At 40.2% G+C, this 19,530-nt stretch overlaps 1 protein-coding gene and 1 pseudogene across 1 annotated transcript; one reads left to right on the top strand and one right to left on the bottom strand.

The window, feature by feature from the left end:
• Nucleotides 1-1,461: 1,461 nt before the first annotated feature.
• LOC131298072 (ABC transporter E family member 2-like) lies at nucleotides 1,462-10,129 on the top strand (annotated as a pseudogene).
• Nucleotides 10,130-12,950: 2,821 nt separating this feature from the next.
• On the bottom strand, nucleotides 12,951-18,497 carry LOC131298521 (cation/H(+) antiporter 15-like). Its single transcript, XM_058324003.1, has 3 exons — nucleotides 17,661-18,497; nucleotides 14,347-15,342; nucleotides 12,951-14,207 (listed from the first exon to the last, which is right to left on the bottom strand). Exons 1-3 carry the CDS (start codon nucleotides 17,892-17,894, stop codon nucleotides 12,951-12,953), a joined length of 2,487 nt encoding a protein of 828 aa, XP_058179986.1. The 5' UTR covers nucleotides 17,895-18,497.
• Between the last annotated feature and the right edge of the window lie 1,033 nt (nucleotides 18,498-19,530).

Below are 19,530 nucleotides of genomic sequence, written 5' to 3' on the forward strand. Positions count from 1 at the left end.
TTGAATGAGGTATTAGAGAATGAAAATTAAATAATACTTTGTTTTGTTTGGATGGAGGATTAATAGGGGTATAAGGAATGATGATTGAGATATAACAAGTAGTCAAATAACTTTTTTACTCTTGTGCACTCTCTAAACTAATTATGTATTACGCTTTATATGTAATTGCTAATTTAATTATTCTTTCACAATTTAAGCCGTAATATTTATTTCTACTAATAAATTAACAAATTTAGGCCCCGTTCCGCAACGCTAAATAAGTATTTATTTTTTAAGAAGGTAATTTCAAGCTCAAAAATAATGGGTTTATTAAAATCTAAAAATATGCAATATGGATCTTGTTTGAAAGATCTCATTGAGATCTTTAATACACTGAAAAAAAAATTAAAAAATTATTTTTCATTTGCATTATTTTTGAGTTTGAAAATGTGAAATAAGTACTTATTTTTTAAGAAGGTGTTCTGGAACGGGCTCTTAGTATTATTATTAAACATCTTTTTTATAAAATTCAATTTTTTTTTAATTTTTTTTCCAAATTTCAATCCGTTTGAACTGGTGGAAAGATTTTAGTTTTCTGATCATTTTATCCTAAATGGTTAGAGATAGCCTTAATTTAATTATGACTAAATATCTTTTAGGGCTAACTAACTAACGAAATCCCTAGAGTCAAAAATTAATTATGACCATTTAGGATAAAATTATCAAAAAACTAAAATATTTCCACTGATTCAAAATGGAATTTTAGAACACTTAATTTTTTTCTCGGTTTTCCCCCACACCGAGTAGGGCTGCAAACGAGCCGAGCAGAGCCGAGTTTTACAGTGTTCAAGCTTATTTATTAAATTTTTAACGAACTCAAGCTCGAGCTCGAGCTCAGTGAAAACTTAACGAGTCGAGCTCGAGCCGAGCAGGCCTTGGCTTGACTCGAGCTCGAGTTTGTTCACGAATCTCAACGGATTAACGAAAAATGTATATATATTCTCGCAAAAGCTTAATATAACCAAAAATATTTTGAATGTGAAGGTATATATATTTCATTTTCCTATGGAGCGGGAGTGTACTAGTGTGCGTGTGTTCTCCCCTTCCTTGGTTAAATTATGAAATAACAATAAAAATCTTAAACTTGAGTATATATACCCCGGCTCGCAAGCCGAGCTTATCCTTGCTCGAGCTTGGCTCGTTTACAAAACGAACTCAAAAAATCGGCTCAAGCTCGTTTGTTTAACTTCTGAGCCGAGCTTGAATGAGCCACTAATGAGCCGAGCTGAGAGCCGCTCGTGAGCGACTCGGTTCGTTTGCAGCCCTATCACCGAGCCTTACACAGCCTTTTCCCCCTACCCCTTTGCAGCTCCAAAACGACACAGTTTTGGGGCGCTATTGGAACACATGAGCACACATGGCACACAATAATTTCCTTTGCCTTTTAACCTCGTTCTCATCTGCTCTGTAACTACCGTAAGAAGAGAGAGAGAGAGAGAGAGAGAGAGAGAGGCAGAAGAAGAGGAGGTAGAAGAATAAGAAGCAGCAGAGCAGCAACAGTAGCAACAGCAGCTACGACACAACAGTACCGACAACAGCTACGATCACTGGTTCGATCCCTCCTCTTTCCGATCTGTTCTTGTTTTTCTTTTTCTTCTTCTTCCTGTTTTTTGTTCTGTCGCTCCAGAAAACAAAACCCAGCAGATTGGGGGTTGGGAGAAGGGGGATAAGGAGGGTTAAAATCGTCCAATTTTCAGGGGATTAGGGGGATAGCTTAATAACACCTCAAACCCCAGCCATAACTTAGACCCCCGAATCCTCTCTTCTCGAAAGCTCCCACCTTTCTCGGGGTACTGCTCATAGGCTTTTGAAATTTCTGATTTGTTGATTGGCTTTTTGTTGTTTCCTACTGATTCTGTATATCGCGCGTACATACTGATAGAGGCAGGGAGAAATGGCGGATCGATTAACGCGCATAGCCATCGTCAGCTCCGATCGATGCAAGCCCAAAAAGTGTCGCCAGGAGTGCAAAAAGAGCTGTCCTGTTGTCAAGACCGGTAAGCTAAGCAAAAACGTCTTCTTTTCGATTTGCTTTTGTTGCTTTTTGTTTATTTATCCTTAAATTTATGCTTTTGTTGTCTCCTTTTACATCCTTATTGATCCACTCTTCGTTGCTGGTCTAGCTTTAATTATTAGTGAATTTTGATCGTCTTTTGTTAAAACACGTCGTTTGGCTGTCTTAGATCTCTCTGGTTTGACCATACTAAGAGTGGAGTGTTAGAAGCATATGATGTGAATTGTAACTTATATTGTGGATGTTAAATAATCTTTATTGGTATCCCATTTGAACCAGATTTAGAGATTTTCTACGATGTTTTTTCATCTGTGGGACTGCTACTGTGGGTTTATAATAATCTTGCCGAATTGGGTTCTAGGAGCTTTGTATGTTGAATATTGTGGGGCTCTAGATCTCTAGCTAGGTAACCCTTCGAGCCTCTGGTCCAGCTGCACCTTCACCCTCACCTAGCCTGCACAAGCAAGCACGATTACAGACCAAATCGGAGGAACTCCGGAATGGTCCTCTGGCGAGAGAGTAAGAATGTGCAGAGCAAGGAAGGGGAAGTACTAGGGTTTAGAGTGTAGAAGATGATGTACCTCTTTAGGGTTGCCTTACTTCCTTTATATAGAGCATCCTTGCTTGCTCCAAGTTTAGGCATGTGCCTCGCACGCCTCAGCTGACGTCACCGATAAGGCATGTGTGAGCTGTCACCCCCATGTGCACTCATGATTACTTTGTTGCATAATTGTTTCGGATGATGTCATACTCGTCACACTAGATAAGGAGCACGGGAATGAGCTGGCATGAAGGGCTGGGCCATGGCCGAACATTGGGCCGACCCAGCAAGTCGGACTTCGCGATAGACGGACAAACAACCCTTAGATGTCGGACCAGGCTCCTCCGTGGCCGAACTCTGATGCCGAGCCTATAAGCCCGTTCAGGGGTTTGATCGTCAGGTAGATCAAAGGGATCGGTCCCGGCCTTCTGCCAAACCATGATATTCAGCCCACTACAATTATGTTTCGTATAAAGTATTTTACTCTACTTACGAGATTAATTTATGGGTTTTAAAAAAGAGAGTGTTGTTCACCACTGTCCACCTGTATTTGCAGGTAAACTGTGTATTGAGGTCACTCCTCAATCTAAAATTGCTTACATCTCTGAGGAGTTGTGCATTGGATGCGGTATCTGTGTCAAGGTTTGTGGACTTCAATGTGCATTTTCGGTCTGCATCTGTAGCTTATCAGAGTGTGGATTGTTAGTTAGTGCATTTTACCATGTTTTTACTGGTTCGTGTAGAAATGCCCATTTGAAGCTATTCAAATTATCAACCTACCGAAAGATTTGGATAAAGACACAACTCACCGTTATGGCCCCAACACCTTTAAATTACACAGGTTAGTTCATAGGTGCAGTTATGCTGCGTAGTGGTTTCTTTTTACTTCCTGTTTGAGAAAGTATACAATTGCAATTTTGAAATTACAGGTTACCAGTCCCGAGGCCAGGGCAAGTTCTTGGCTTGGTTGGCACAAATGGAATTGGGAAGTCGACTGCCCTTAAAGTTTTGGCTGGGATGCTGAAACCTAATTTAGGCCGTTTCAAGGTACTCCTCTTATATATTTTGATATCTCTATTTGGCCTTGTGGGTTCATTTTTTACCCATGTGGATGCTTCTTTTGCAGAATCCTCCAGATTGGCAAGAAATCCTGACATATTTTCGGGGGTCTGAGTTGCAGAATTATTTCACTCGTATTTTGGAAGATAATTTGAAGGTGCTATCTCAGTTAGGATGTCATTATCATGTCTTTGCCTGTTCCACCTATTGATTAAATATCGACTATTTGATGGAGTATGATATCTGGATTGGTTATGCATAATTCATTGATTATGTACTTGTATGTAACATTATGCAAAAAGATTATCGAATTCATTTTAAACAGAATCTATTCCTTAGCCACTCTGCTGAGGTGAATCTATCCTGTGATTGCTCATTAAAATGACATCATTATGATTGCTCATTAGAAGATGTTAAGAGATGAAGTGGGTAAGTGGGTATTGTTCACCAGTTTATGTCAATTTTGGTGAATTCGGAAAAGCTACCACTTGAAAATGTCACAAGATGGTTTATGTGGCAATTTGTAGGGAAACACCGTGGACATAATGATACACATGAAGGAAAAAGTTTCGATTATCAATGCTAGGTTTTTCCATTCCCTTTCAATCCAACTATTTTGTATACACTTTCTCACGTCACAAGCCACAACACTTTCTGTGATGCAAAGAAGAGTGGGTTTATATATAAGTTATATGACACTGACATTTCTTCGTGCTTGCTCAAGAGAGTGTCATTTTGTTAAGTATCCTACCTTTGATGTAATTGTGTTTCATAGGCGATCATTAAACCCCAGTATGTTGATCACATCCCAAAAGCAGTGCAAGGCAATGTAGGGCAAGTGCTTGAACAGAAAGATGAAAGAGAGATGAAAGAACGACTTTGCGTTGATCTTGAACTGAATCAGGTACTGGATCGTAACGTAGGGGATTTGTCTGGTGGAGAGCTTCAGAGATTCGCTATTGCTGTTGTTGCCATACAGAACGCAGAGATATACATGTTTGATGAACCCTCGAGTTACCTTGATGTAAAACAGAGGCTTAAAGCTGCCCAAGTTGTTCGATCTCTGCTAAGGCCTAACAGGTATATGTTGTCTTGATTTTTGATTAATCTGAATGTTTATGAGATTTCTTTCTCGTCTAAAGTAGAAATGTGTATTTGAATTTCAGTTATGTAATCGTCGTGGAGCATGACCTCAGCGTCCTAGATTACTTGTCGGACTTCATTTGCTGTCTTTATGGGAAGCCTGGCGCATATGGGGTGGTTACCCTTCCTTTTTCTGTCAGAGAAGGAATTAACATATTTTTGGCGGGATTCGTCCCCACAGAAAATCTGCGGTTTCGCGATGAATCTCTTACTTTTAAGGTAAATTGGTCACATCTTGGTTGTCTAGTGCCTAATATAGCACGCAGTGTTCACTTGTTTTTTATTCCCACAGGTTGCTGAAACTCCGCAAGAAAGTGCTGAGGAGATTGAAACATATGCACGTTATAGGTACCCGACAATGACTAAGACTCAGGGAAACTTTAGGCTTCGAGTGGTGGAGGGTGAATTCACCGATTCTCAAATTATTGTAATGTTGGGTGAGAATGGTACGGGGAAGACAACATTCATCCGCATGCTGGTAAACTTTCTTTTTGTTTTGTTTTTCTACTCAATTCATAGCCAGGATTGTGATGTGGTCTAACTGGCAAAATATGCAGGCTGGTTTATTGAAACCTGATGTCATAGAGGATTCTGATGTGGAGATACCTGAGTTTAATGTCTCCTACAAGCCCCAAAAGATCAGTCCAAAGTTTCAACATAGTGTTAGGCACTTGCTACATCAAAGAATACGTGATTCCTATATGCATCCCCAGTTTGTGTCCGACGTGATGAAGCCTCTTCAGATTGAGCAGTTAATGGATCAAGAAGTTGGAATCTTTCTGGTGGGGAGTTGCAAAGAGTTGCATTAACTCTGTGCCTTGGAAAGGTATTTTTTCTCATTGCAGTGTGCTGCACTGCCAAATATGGAGTATATAACTTTTGGCAGTAATCTTGTTTATTTTCTCTTTATTTGTATAAGTCAACATATCTCTCTCTTAACAAGTTCTTTGTTCTAATAGACCAGCTCTTTTGGTAAGTATTGAACCCTACTATGTGATAACTTAGTTAGTGGGCAAGATTTATGCCTTCATTGCATGGGGATATTACTCCTCTATGCCTTGGTGTGAAGAAGGAACTAGAGGAGCCACCTCAAAAATTGCTTCTTAGTGGTTGAACTTGGGTTAGCTCTATATAAAGAGAGAAGAAACCACGATTACATAATCACAAGGGGCAATGCCCCAAGTCTTTACAAGCATGCCGTCCATTGGGATTTCTATCTGTCTAGCTCCCACTAATGAGTGGTGGAAGAAAAACCTAACCTAACCTAACAAAACTAATTCTTCGCACAGCCCGCAACGCAAGGATTATCGATGATCCGTGACTTCAAGTCGGGAAAAGTATGAAATCCACCCCCAACCTCTATTATCATCTGGTTTGCGAATCATATCCTACAGTTCTCGACTTGTATCCCAAGGTTCTGTTCGACACACCGAGCTATCGATTCGTTTTGGTGAGGCAAATTGCTAGAACACAAAAAATCTGTATGATACAGCTACAAAATGCCCGATTCGGTTCAATGCACCTAAAAATCAATTCACTTTATCAACATCCTTCACTAGCAATAAGTTTTGCTAAAAAGTGAGATGCTTGAATAAGTATGGCGATCTGAGTGTTGAAAGCTTTTTGAGGTGAGTAGTAGAATTGTATGGTCTACTAGAATCTGATTAATGGAATTCACGTTCCGTGTAATACTAGGGTCTTCCCTATTAGAACATGTGATTCTCAATTCATCACTTAGGACAAGCTTCTCATTGATGTAGGCCTAAAATAATTACTTCAAAGATAAGTCTTTCATCTTTCTAATCCGAAGGTATAGATATGAATTTTAACATATGACAGATTTTGTGCGCGAATTTGAGCATTCAAGATTTGATTTTATTCGAATTCAGAATTCGGAAAAAAGGACCACTGATTTTTTTATTTGATTCATGATTTGAAAGTTATGCTGCCAACTAGGGGTGTGCACGGGTCGGGTTTGACCCCGAACCCGACATGTTGGGTAACAAATGCTCTAGACCCGCAAACCGAAACGAATAGGGGTAGGAACCGTCCGTGAACCCGATTGTCGGGTTGGATCCGACCAAAAACCGAGTTGATCTTTGTGCATTGGTCGGGTTGGGTAAGAAACACAGCACCCTGAACCCCGAATCGAAATCTGATTTTTAACAGAAATTGAACTCGTTCCCGTCTGAACCACATGTTCGGCCCCGCCCAAAACCCTTCGGGTCGGGTCGGGTCCTCGGGTGAGCGGTTTTTTTGCACAGGCCTGCTGCCAACTATCCAGCCAATGCCATTAGGACTCCCAGGGACCATTGTAGAGGGTTGGAGTTTCCAAATAGTCAGCAGTGTACCCAGTCATAACCTGTAAACCCTTTTACAGTAGAAGCACATAATTTCTTCAGCATGCTAAGCATTGCCGTCTTAAAGGCAAAACCAGAGGCTGGTGTCTCGAAACCAGGAATTTAAACTAGAACTCCTACCCTCAAGTGCAGAACCCCAGAGCGTCCAGTGACAGAAGCACACATTTTCATTGTCTTGACAACCATCACCTGACAAAAGCTTTGCGGGGTAGTTCCTAGTTATAGATTTAAAGGCATTATTAGGACTTGTAAAAAGATTCAGGGCCATTTATTTGGCTATGGAGCTCGTGTTTTCCTTGGCTTGTGAGCATGGTTTTCTTTTGGATTCCTTGTGGGGTTTCTGGCTGCTTACATTAATATATGACATATGACGTGTGTCGAGTATTTTGCAGCCTGCGGATATTTATCTGATCGATGAACCTAGTGCATATCTTGACTCTGAGCAGCGTATTGTTGCCTCAAAAGTTATAAAGAGATTCATCCTCCATGCGAAGAAGACTGCATTTGTGGTGGAGCACGATTTTATTATGGCAACTTATATGGCAGATAGGGTCATTGTGTACGAGGGGCAGGCATCAGTAGATTGTACTGCAAATGCACCTCAGTCGCTCTTGACTGGGATGAATCTTTTCTTATCTGTAAGTGGTCGTTTAGTGTTTTTTGGGAAATTATTGTGTCTCTTTCCAATCTAACTGTTTTGCTGGAAGAAAAGATAGATTAAAAGGGTTAGTGCAATATGAATATCACTCATCTGGTAATCCACTTGAAACTAGAGAAAATTAACTCTGTTCACCGTTAGGTGATAGATTTTTGTGCTTGCAATTGTTTTGGACATCTCCTATTTACCAAGCATTCTGTTTTGTTTTTCTGTTAGCATTTGAACATCACATTTAGGCGGGACCCAACAAATTATCGCCCGAGAATCAACAAACTGGAATCTACCAAGGACAGGGAGCAAAAATCTGCCGGGTCCTATTATTACCTGGATGATTGATTATGAACAGGTAGTAGCTCGCTCTCTCTGTGTGTGTGGGAAAACGTGGATATTAAAATGAGTATAAGATGAGTTTTTTCTTGTTGCAGTGTCTGGTTATCTAAGTCAAAGGACATCTATGTCTGCCGGACATCATGGGTGCTTGGAATTCGATTTTTGATTGAGAAAGAGGCAAGCCCTTCTGCATGATAGTCATCATCTGGTGCGAAGCAGATGGGTAAGTTAAGAATAATTTATTGATTTCCATTTTGCATTTTTGTTTCTCCATGTTATGCGTTGTATCACCGATTTTGACCTTTTTGGGTGTGTGTGTGGTTCATTGTTTGTACTAGTGTCTTTTTTTGGGATAGCATCAATCAGAGTGTTCGACTAGATTTATGGAAATTTCTAAACTAGCAAGTTTTGGAATGTGTTCTAGCGAGTTGGCTTGGCCCTTTGGTGTATGGTTTGGCCTGTTTTTCTGAGCTGGGCTTGTTTTTGGGCTTGAATATTTCTGATTAGGGCAGATAAGGCTCATAGGTGTTTGGGCTTGGCCCATTTTATGGGTTTGGCCCTCTGTTGTTTTGGGCTTTGGCCTTTTAGGTGTTTATCCAATCTTTGGTTGGATTTCCCTCCCTTCTCCCCCAACTTTATGTATCCATTGTCAAGATTTTTCTAATAATATTTTGCCGCTTAAAAAAGAAAAGGGTGTTCTAACAAGTTTTATAATCATAATTGCACTTCGCAGTTGGTTTCGTGAATAACTTGCAAATTTAACTTGGGACTACTTGTTAGTACTATCTTGCGGGGTACAATTATATTGCGAAATGCAACTCTGTTGTTGGGTGGAAACACAAAATGATGATTTCTGGATTGAAAAGCAAACTCTGTTCGTGTTTTTCTGAATCTAAACTGCTAAAAGTCCTGCACGGAGCATGAACCATTTTCCAACAAATGTATTATTATCATCAAATTTCAGTTCTTTTTAATGGCGATGGTCTTACTCCGGTTGGACTTGATCTTGGCCAGTAACACAAAGCTTTACCTCTACCTTTCCGATCAAATCGTATTGTTGCAGCCATTCTGGCCTATTACTACTAATTTTGGCAGGTGGATATGATTTGGGTGGAAATGTAATACGAGTGGTGATATGTTAAAGAAGGGTGGCTCCACCTCACTCTTTTTTTTTGGCTAATATTGTATATATTAGTGGAGGTTTTATAGCCCCTTTGGATGGAGAGGTGAGAAAAGAAAAAAAAAAAAAACGGATGTGTTCTCCCTTATTAGTGAGAAAAGAAAAGAAAAAATTGATTTTTCACCATCCCATCTAAATAATAGTGAGAAATCAAATTCTCACAAGCGACTGGCCTCTTTCCGGTGACTCTCCGGCGAGCTGAAACTCTCTCCCTCTCTTCTTCGGCAAACCTGGTACTCTCTCTTTCTTCTCCGGCGACGCACAGCCACTCGTCCGACGAGGGGATGGACCACACGCTCTCCTTACTCACGGAATCTCACCACTTTTGGCGAGAAACGGAATTGGGCTTGGGAGGGGTTCTGGTCTCCCTCCATCTCTCACCCTCTCTTGCCTTGTTCCCCTTCCAAACGAGGGGAGAGATTGAGCTCTCTCCCCGTCTCTTTTCTTCTCACGCGTACTCTCATGTACCAAACGGACTGTTAGAGTTAACACAGGGTTCCAGGGGCTATGAAGCCCCCACTAGGGGAAGAGAGATGAGTTACCAACTTCACTATAAGTGGTTTTCGGGTGGCCCCACCTCTTAAGAAGAGTGGATTCGTAATGAGATGTTTGGATGCTTTTTTTAGAAAAGGATATGGAAGGTGGATAGATATCAAATGACTGAATTGCCCCCACTTAAATTTTTAAATGATCAAAATTCGTTTATTTAATTATGATTAGAGTAATTACATATTTACCATTAATTATTGCATAAAATTAAATCAAATTATCTTTAAAATGTTTAAACCTTATTTTGATTTCCCCCAATTTGATCGATAAACCAGAGGATTGAGAGGAGAACTTCACCACTCTTTCTACCTCTCTCTGTCCACTTCTCCAACTGATTCCCCCAACTACCAGCAACGAGAGTGACTCCGGCGATGATGGGTACAACACGTCGGCGATGATGGGTATGACGATGGCTGGTCCAGTGATCGAATCAGATCCACCCCCAAATCTGCATTCAAAACTTTGGCTGTGACCATGATGATGGCTCAGGCAACGAACAGTACTCTCTCTCTCTCTCAATTCTGTTGTGCTAGAGTTAGAGGGCATGTTCGTCATTTGGGAGCCCGGATATAGAAGCGACAGGGGTACCCCCATCGTTACCAAATCCACCTGCGGGTGGATTACAAATCCAGCTCGAGCCAAATCCGGGGGCAAATCCGGGTGGGGTTTTTCGCAGCCAAACACCGGAGATGAGGAGGGGGAGATTAAATCAGGGTGCTTGGCATATCCGGCTGCAAATCCGGCCGCCAAACACTGTTGTTGTTGCCTGAGATGCCCCTGCTGACTACTGTTGCCGTCCCCCATTCTTCAACTCTAGTACTCCGCTATATACGCATGTTGTATGTATGTAGAGTCAACAAAATTCTGCAGCTTTCATTCCATCTTCCCAATTTGAAGACTGGTCCATTTAAACCCCTCTCGTGGCTTTCCAACCTCTTCTCATTATGGACACTGTTCATGGTTTTTGTCAATTTCTTTTTGGCTTGAAATTCTCTTCAGAGTCTGTTTATATTGCGAGACGCCGTATGAAATATTTTAGATTTTCTATCTTATTCGATGCATTAATTATATACTTGCTCAAACATGCATGACAGAGAACAAAACTTTAAATCTAATTGTTTCCCTGCAACAAGTGAAAAAAGGCTTTGTTTTTACTTATGCTAATGAGAATGAGTTCTTTCGATTCATTGTTTCTGTGCCTTGTTCTTCCAGTTATTTAATCCACTTATGCTGGTTATTGTGGTATATTGATTAAGTAGTTATTGTATTGAATGTGGCCACCAACTAAGGATGGACGGAGGCCAGGGACGGATTTGTGTGGGGGCACATGCCCTCACTCGAGACTAAAATGATTTTGTTATTTTTTTGTATATATTAGAAAAATTATGAAAGTGTGCTACTATATAAATATACTCACATGCGTATATCTCAAACATATACATATAGAATTAGTTTTATGTTTCAATTTCATCATATGATGCATTTGTGCTTGTTGGTTTACGAACTGTTTGTCCATTTGGAGCTATTCTTTCTTGATTTTTAAACATCTAGGAGAAATATATTAAAATTAAGTCATTAATAAAACGATCTCAATAATTCTAAAAATTGCTGATGTTCATGTAAACTATATCCTAAAATTTTGCCCAAGATTTTGTGCTAATTTTTGCATAATTTGATTGAAAGTATGCGTTATAAACTTTTGTAGTTAGTAATTAATGCCTTAATTTTGTACGATCCTATTATGGTTGGCTAGAAAAAATAAACTTTTGTCATTATAATTAACAAGGTGCCCCCACTAGGCTACATTATTGGATCCGTAGCTGATGGAGGCGACTAGATAGCTCAGGAAATTTTTATTCACCAGCTGCATTGTTGAGTCTTGAATTCGGAACATGCTTTGATATTCTTGCTTGAACGCAACTAAGATGTTGTCATGCTGCTATAGAAACTAGACATTTTTCTTTGAACGTCTAGTAAGTAATTGTTTAGCTTCACCGGATTAGACATCACTCTTTGCTGCAAACAATCAAAACCCACTAATAAAAACTCTCTCCTGACTGATGATCTATTATTTAGGTATGGAGATTTTATTGGAAACCCAAGCCTCAAATGCAAGAGGCGAAAAGATAAATCTTTAGAGGAAAGCTTGGAAGTAGTTTGAATTATTACGTCTGCATGTAAGGAAACTGGAGAATTGGAAACTGCATAATTATATGGGTGAATGTTGAGACATAGCTCTTAGATCTGCACGTAAAAAGAAGCTGGGTGTAAACACGCATTCTGTTTTACGATTGTTGAAGTCATTACAAGGTGACATCATCTTTTTGTATTTCCACATATGGAAGTGTCAGCTGAAATAATGTGCTAATCCCTCACACAACTACTTGAGAAACACAAGCTGAGAGTTAGTCATTAGTTGCCATTTCTAAGGATTAGATAAATCAACACCAGAGCAATAAATTGTTTCATTGGAAAGTGTGTGCTTAGAGTTATTCTTGAAGTCTGTCGACTCTATATATCCTAATCCCATCCTTATTTTTAACCCTAATAACTGTAAGTTACCATTGAAAACTGTTGTACAAATTCCAAACACATGTGCCTTTTGGTCTACGCCTCAAAGGCCAAATGGATTTTGCATATCAGAAGAAAAGAGTAGGAACTGGGATCATATAAAGGTATTGTATTCTTCTGTTTACTTGTCGCAGTTTGTGCACTAAGAAGGGAAACGGTATTAAATGCAGTTATAAAGGGGAGTGCTTAGATGTACAATGCATGTTTAACTCATCGCTGGATTGAGAGTTTTTCCTGTTTCAGAAGCATCTAAGGCCTTTGATTTATGTCTTGAGCATAGCTTACTCCCTCACTGGCAGACTGATGCCATAATACACTGCTCTTCCTGCTGACTCGCATTGCATTGAGGCGGATCTTCTCAAGAAAAACCCTAATAGGTTCTGGTTAAACATGGGACAATGCGAAGGAAGATGGCAGAAAATCGTCTATGAGAAAAACTTGTGGTATTGTACGTCTTGTTCCAAAGATCATGCAAAGTCAAACTGCAAACTTCATAGCTTACTCCCTCACTGGCGGACTGACGCCATAATACACTGCTCTTCCTGCTGACTCGCATTGTCTGGTGTTCCAATTCCGTCGTCATTTGGCCCTACCCCCACATACTGCTGCACCACCAGCACTGATACAGCTGCTGCAAAATCTGCCGATGCCAGAAGGTCACCAATTACTCCAAGTTCAGGGCACTCACTCCACTCAGTGAGTCCTGCTGTTAGCGGCGATATTATTCCTTCTCCTCTTCCAACTAGGAAAAGATCATGGATGTTGTCTAGTGCCCTTATTACCGCCACTGTCTCCTCTCCATTGTTCACCACCTTTTCTATGTAAGAAAATGATTCGTCAGTAGCCTTCATCATCCTGAACTCTTTTATGCAGTCATCATCAAGCTGCTTGTCTTGCTCTTTGCCTATTTGCAGAGTTAGTATCCCAGTATCATTGAGATCATGACTCTGGTCCATTGTCGGCTCAACTGCATTCGGACCTGGAAAGAAACGAATAACATTGAGGCTATTCCCAGGATGCTCAGACATTCTCATTGCGTACGATAGTGCCTCTCTGTCATCTGGCCCGCCAAAGAATAGCACAGCAATGTTGTGAGATACCTGACCGGCCGTCAAGCTTTTGGACCCACTTAGTCCTCTGTCAACCAAAATCCCAATGGAACAGGGTGCATTTACTAGTACGTTCTGATTCAACATTTGGATTTTGGAGTTGGCAGTTTCCATCCCCCCATCAACTGTCGGTTGCTTATGGAATGGAACAATGATGAAGGCAACTCGCTTATCCTCTGCCAAGTTGCAAATCTCTTCATGCATTGTGGAGTAAGGGGAAATGGAAGTGAGAGATTGGACAGAGACAAAATTAGTGTGCTGCTCCAAGGTCTTAAATGCATTTGTAATCTGGTCAGACTGCGCCTGCATTCTGTTTATGGCTGTACTGTCGGATTTTTGAGAGTTATGGACAATAAGTGTAGCAGAACCATGACCAGTGAGTTCAACTAGGTGGAGTGAGAAGACAGATATTGGGGTTTTCTTGGTGGGATGGGAGGCTTCAAGGAGGCCGATGATTGTGGGGGCATTCCGAGGAGTGTGGATGCATGCTAGTATTCGCATCTCGGCATCTGCTTTTGTCTTTTGAATTGTTCTCCTTTTGTAAGGTACAAATTTCCTTGCTGGCCTATAAATTTGTATTAATAGAGGTGTGATGACTGCATTCATAAATATAGTTGTGATCACCATCATTGTGTATGCTGTATCATCTATAACCTGCAAAACATTGGTTTCTCTGGATGTCATGCCCAATAAACAAACAGATGCGTGGTTGTGCATGCACGCGCGCGCGCGCGCACAGAGAGAGAGAGAGAGAGAGAGAGAGAGAGAGAGAGAGAGAGAGAGAGAGAGAGACCTTCTGATCTTTCCCATGGTTGAGGCCAATCAATTCAGCGAGGCCTTTGGAGTTCATGAGCAAACCAAGAGCAACTCCTTCACGAAAAGGCATCTTGATAGAGAGTGCAACGAGGACAGTTCCAGCAACTTTGGCAACAGAGGATAGAATACTTGCTATAATTAGTGTAAACCAGGTTGAGGCTCCCTGGATTTTTGAAACATTAGTCTTTAACCCACTACTGACAAAGAAGAGAGGGAGCAGAAAACCCGTAATGAAGTCTTCAAGCCTTTCTACGAGGGTGACTGCAAGAGGGCCGTTTGGAAAAACCAGGCCGAAAACAAAAGCTCCAAAACTCGGATGCACTCCAATGGAATCTGATATGAAACCAAAAATCATTACCCCACCGAGAGCAATGGATATGGTGAAGTTGGTGAAGTTTTCATCCTCTGGGGTACTTCGCCTTGCTAGCCATGAGATTCCTGGTCGGACTACGAAAATGGAGAACACGATAAAAATTATGCTACTTGCGATCACCCAGAGGGTTGTTGAGAAAATAGTTTGTGACTCTGCTGTAGAAATGGCAAACACTACGAAAGCTGCTCCGAAAGTGTTATTGAAGAGAGCAGCTGACTGGACTATTTTGCCAATCTCCATGTCGAGGAGTCTGAACTCTGAAAGGATCCTTGAAACCACAGGAAGTGCAGTGATGGAGAGAAAAATGGAGAAGAAGATAAGGAATGTGTCTTCCTTCATGGTTGTTTTGTGATGCAAAAAGAAGGAGAAAGCACAGCCTATGAGGAAAGGCAAAAAGATCCCAGAAATGGCAAAGACGAAGGCCTTTTTCCCATTTTTCCGGATGACCGAGAGGTCCATTTCTAGTCCAATTATGAAGACGAAATAAAGGATACCGATATTGGCTATTGTCTCAAGCAATGCCAGCGATCCCTTAGCAAATGCGACATCAGTTACCCACTTAAACCGTCCCATTGCTGATGGACCCAAAATTATGCCAGCCTGCAACCATTGAGCAAAACAGAGATGAAGTAGAAATATTATTTCATGGAGTGTGTCAGTGCCGGTAAATGCAACAGAGTATAAGTTAGTATTCAAAATTCAAGGGGCTAAAATTGAAGCAACTACTATAACTACTAGAAAAATTCATGTCCAACTGTTGGTGTGGGAAATTCAGAGCCAAGTGCGAAGCACAATGCATGAAAATTGCTATCAATACCTCGATTGTTATTACCCAACGTATGTGAGTGCAAAACAAAAAAAAAAAAAGTTGTTAAAAAGTCATCCCTTGCATCCTGTTGTTCGCAGATTTAACACAATTTGGTGAGCTGAGATTGTGTTTTTGAACCCGTGTTTGGATATGTCCTTGAACAGGTGCTGACTAAGGAATATCTTGCTTTGTCATCTTCTTCATGTCATTGCTTAGCTTTGCTTGCTAAACTTCGTACCCCCCCATTCCTTTGTCTTGTGGGGTTTTTTACTTTTCTTTCACATGTCCTTATTTTTAGCTCTGATTTTTAGGTTTTTAGCTGTCTCATTCGATGACCGAAGTGTATCAATGAAAATCACCATGATAGAAAGACATTTTTCATTTTCTTATACCAAATTGCTAGTTGTCAATTGGTCAAAACCATTGAATAAAGACCTACACGGCAATGCAAGTAATAAGTGTCACGAATGATGTTCAAAACGGTACAACAAACTTTGTTTGAACTTGTGTGAAAATATAGGATGTCATCAGTGGATAAAAGAGGGTAGTAGAGAGCCTGTTGCTGAATTAGCTAAAAGAATCTAAACTTGAAGACTAACTCAGCCTAGAACATAGCTTGGAGAACCTGTCTTGGCACTGTTATGTAGAACATTTGGAAAGAAAGAAATAGGATTTTGTTTTGCGCCCTAGTTACACAATTACCCAAATGCCTAAAGGTTTTCCATTCCTCCAAAATATTTTGGCATGATTACTGTCTAGTTGTGAAGCGTATTTGGCCTCCCGCGGGGAAAATAAAGCTGAATGCATATGAAAGTGCAGCAGGATATCCAGGCTGAAAGAGGCTTGTGGGTTTATGGATACTATGGCAAAGAGAAAGTGGAACGGTTCATTAAAGCTCAAATTTTGGAACCTATATGAGGCCAACTCTTATCGTGGAGAAGAATTTCCTGGAAGTTCAAAAATTTTGCTTTTGATTCTCATATAGTTGTCTCATGTCTGGTTGATCCAAGATGGTGCTGCTCAGAAGTTTTCTCCCAAAGCGCTTGTGGAGGATGCTAGAGTTCGAGTCCTCATGACCAGGTGCAGGTGCTCTATATGTCAATACAATTGTCTTCTCTTTTTTTGGTTTCTGGGAGATTGTGCATTCATTTCTTCCTATGTACCAGATACATAAAATAAGACAAGGAAACAAGAATTTCAGGGATCTCTAAATGCATTTTCACGTTGAATCCACTCTGTGTTAACATTCTAATTTACTTTCTTGAGTTTTGGTTCGTTTAAATCTATAGGTTTCGAAGTAGGCGCTTTCTATCTGAAAATTCATTATGAGATACATTATTGATCGTTTAATATCCCAATGTTTTCTTTTTGGTTCCCTTAACTGACAAAATATGTGGATGAATTTGGATGATTACAACTTTTGGCTTAATTTTTTCTTTTCTTCTTTCTACTATGATGTTCAGAATTGCAGTAGGACCTTCGGTCTGCTCTGATTAGTTTTTTTTTTTTGATCCGGGTCTGCTCTGATTAGTTGCAATGAGCTTCCTCTGTTCCTCATAGCTAGGAGTATATGACAAAGGAAGCTCTTTCAGAAAGCATTTTTTTGTTCTGCTGAATGTAATGACCCATCAATGTGATATACAAAACATGCAGGTACTTGTACTCCCTCCGTCCCAATTTAAATGCTCTCTACGTAAAGTTGTGTCATTTTGACTTAAAAAAAAATCGTATTTTTCATAATCTTTTTTGGAACTTTTTTGCACCGTTTGAAAGTACTCATTGAGATCTTTTGAACGATGCAAAACAAAGTTAAAAGCTACTGTAATTCCAAAAGTACTTTATTTTTAGAGGTCAAAGTTACATGGTCTTCCGTAAGGAGCATTTAAATTGGGACGAAGGGAGTATATTACAAGCAACCAGACTATTACAATTTATCACAACGTAATTCATTAAATACCCAATTTACCTGCACATATACATACACATTTATGTAATATATAATTACATTTGACACCCATGTAATTATGACTTACACACAGCGCATTTAGTTATGTATGCAAAATGGAGCATGAAATGAAATGTCTTTTGGTAAATGTGACAGGAAGCTTACGATGAGCTCCGCCAAGATGCGAGGCTGGTTGAGAGGCTTAAGAAGAAGCATGAGCAGGCGACATGTGAGGACAATGAGCACCAATTGGAAGATGAAGATAGGCAGCGAAAATCCCATTGGATCCTCATTAACAAATATTCCATTCGTTGTTATCATGGTCCCCGAATAACATACCGTTTCGTTCCCGAGCAGGCCCGGAGCTGTCATGACCTGCGGCATTTGGTTCGTGCCCATCGTTACGTGTCCTGGAATTCAAACACCACTGCTGCCACCTCGAAAAACAATTCCGGTCGCCAATTCACCTTGTTCAGTTCCGCACCCAGCACATGGACGTTTCTTATCATTTGGCAAAAATCAAATGAAACCGGGAGAAGATAAACAACAAGGGAGGAGAAAAAGGAGGAAGAAGACCAGATGGTCAAACTGGTTGTTTCTATTTCTCGACCGTTGGGATTGAAAAAGGAAAGTACAGCTCAGTCTTGCTATTTGTGGCTGCGCCCAGCCCTATTTTGGCTCCAACTGATCGTTTGGTCAAGGACATACTAAATAAGTAACAACCTGGTCTTGTCTTTGAATTTCGTCAACTAATCCCCATTTGGCTGTTAGTAGGATATCGGAAACTCTTAAGGCCACCGGCCATGGCCACCAACTTGATACCCAATTGACAGCAATTCTCGAATTTGTTTCATCTGCCGCAACACGTTAGCAATTGTATACTTGATGCATGCCCTGTTGACAGCAATTCTCTCATTTAGATCTTTCGTGGGTCTCGCTAATAATGAACCGAGGAAATGAGCCTATTTATTCAAAGCAGCATGGAAGCTGGGCGTATTACGAAAAAAGTTTAAACACGTGTTTTGTGAACAGTAAATTTTTCCTTCTGTTTTTCTCTCATTTCCCTCCCGTTTTCTTTTCTTTTCCTTTCTTTCCATTTTCCATAAGTTCCAAACAAAGCTTTAAGATTTCTGATAAATTTTGTCCATATAGCAGATTGGCAGGCTTCAATACCCCGATAGAAGAGATGTTGACAACCCATTCTCCTTCATCACCCATTTCTCCTTTGTCTTACTCTCTAGCTAGGCCAGGTAATTATTTAACATTTCTTTTTGCAATTCCATGAACTAAAACTAGGTAATACGAAGTCATGGCCATATCTCCTTAGTTCGAGTTCTTCTAAGGGACTGCTTCTATTTTCTTTTCAATTACAGCTCACTCATTCTTCTAGTGCACGTGTTGTTTCCAAAAATTATACCGCGTAAGTTTTAAAGTTAAAACGATCCACAAGTTCCTTTCTATTGTAATACTTACAGTAGAAAACGGGCACTTCATAAATTTGTTGTGAGCAACTCATATCATCGTATGCTCCTATGGCGTTTCGAAGGGCCAAATTTGGACGTGAACAACATTCATAGCTGATAGCACCTCCATGGGCTGGGAAAAAAAGTCAAATTAGATTTGAAGTTTCATTTTGGTCAATTTTTTAGACTGGCAAACGAGGTTAGCAGCTCAAATAAATGTTTCCTTTTGTGTTGTGCAACAGGCTCCGAAGGACCCAATCCCAACCCAATGATCGTTGAGCAATAGATTACTGGGTTCGGTTTTGGTTTATTCGGATTACTTCGGCCGAAACAACAACAAAGAACCTTTTTTTTTTTTCCAAAATCCAAAACCATATTGCACCCCATAGCTCAGGAAAATTGAACAAAACAAAACTAAGTTTCATCGAACTAAATATTTCTCGAGACATTATAACGTAGAACCACTTACCTTAGACAACACAAAGGAGGAAAATGGCATCATAACTAGTGATTAACTTATGCATCACAATTTTTTGGTTTTATTCTTATTAAATTTTTTTTTTTGGCAATTG

This window comes from Rhododendron vialii, chromosome 8a (genome assembly GCF_030253575.1).
Source record: "Rhododendron vialii isolate Sample 1 chromosome 8a, ASM3025357v1".
NCBI lineage: Eukaryota > Viridiplantae > Streptophyta > Magnoliopsida > Ericales > Ericaceae > Rhododendron > Rhododendron vialii.

Excerpts from the sequence above, each read along its gene's own strand:
- LOC131298521 (XM_058324003.1), bottom strand. The coding sequence starts at position 17,894 with ATGGGCACGAACCAAATGCCGCAGGTCATGACAGCTCCGGGCCTGCTC. Across the intron at positions 15,343-17,660 it reads GCATCTTGGCGGAGCTCATC|GCTGGCATAATTTTGGGTCC; the intron begins GTAAGCTTCCTG and ends CAATGGTTGCAG. Across the intron at positions 14,208-14,346 it reads ACCATGGGAAAGATCAGAAG|GTTATAGATGATACAGCATA; the intron begins GTCTCTCTCTCT and ends AATGTTTTGCAG.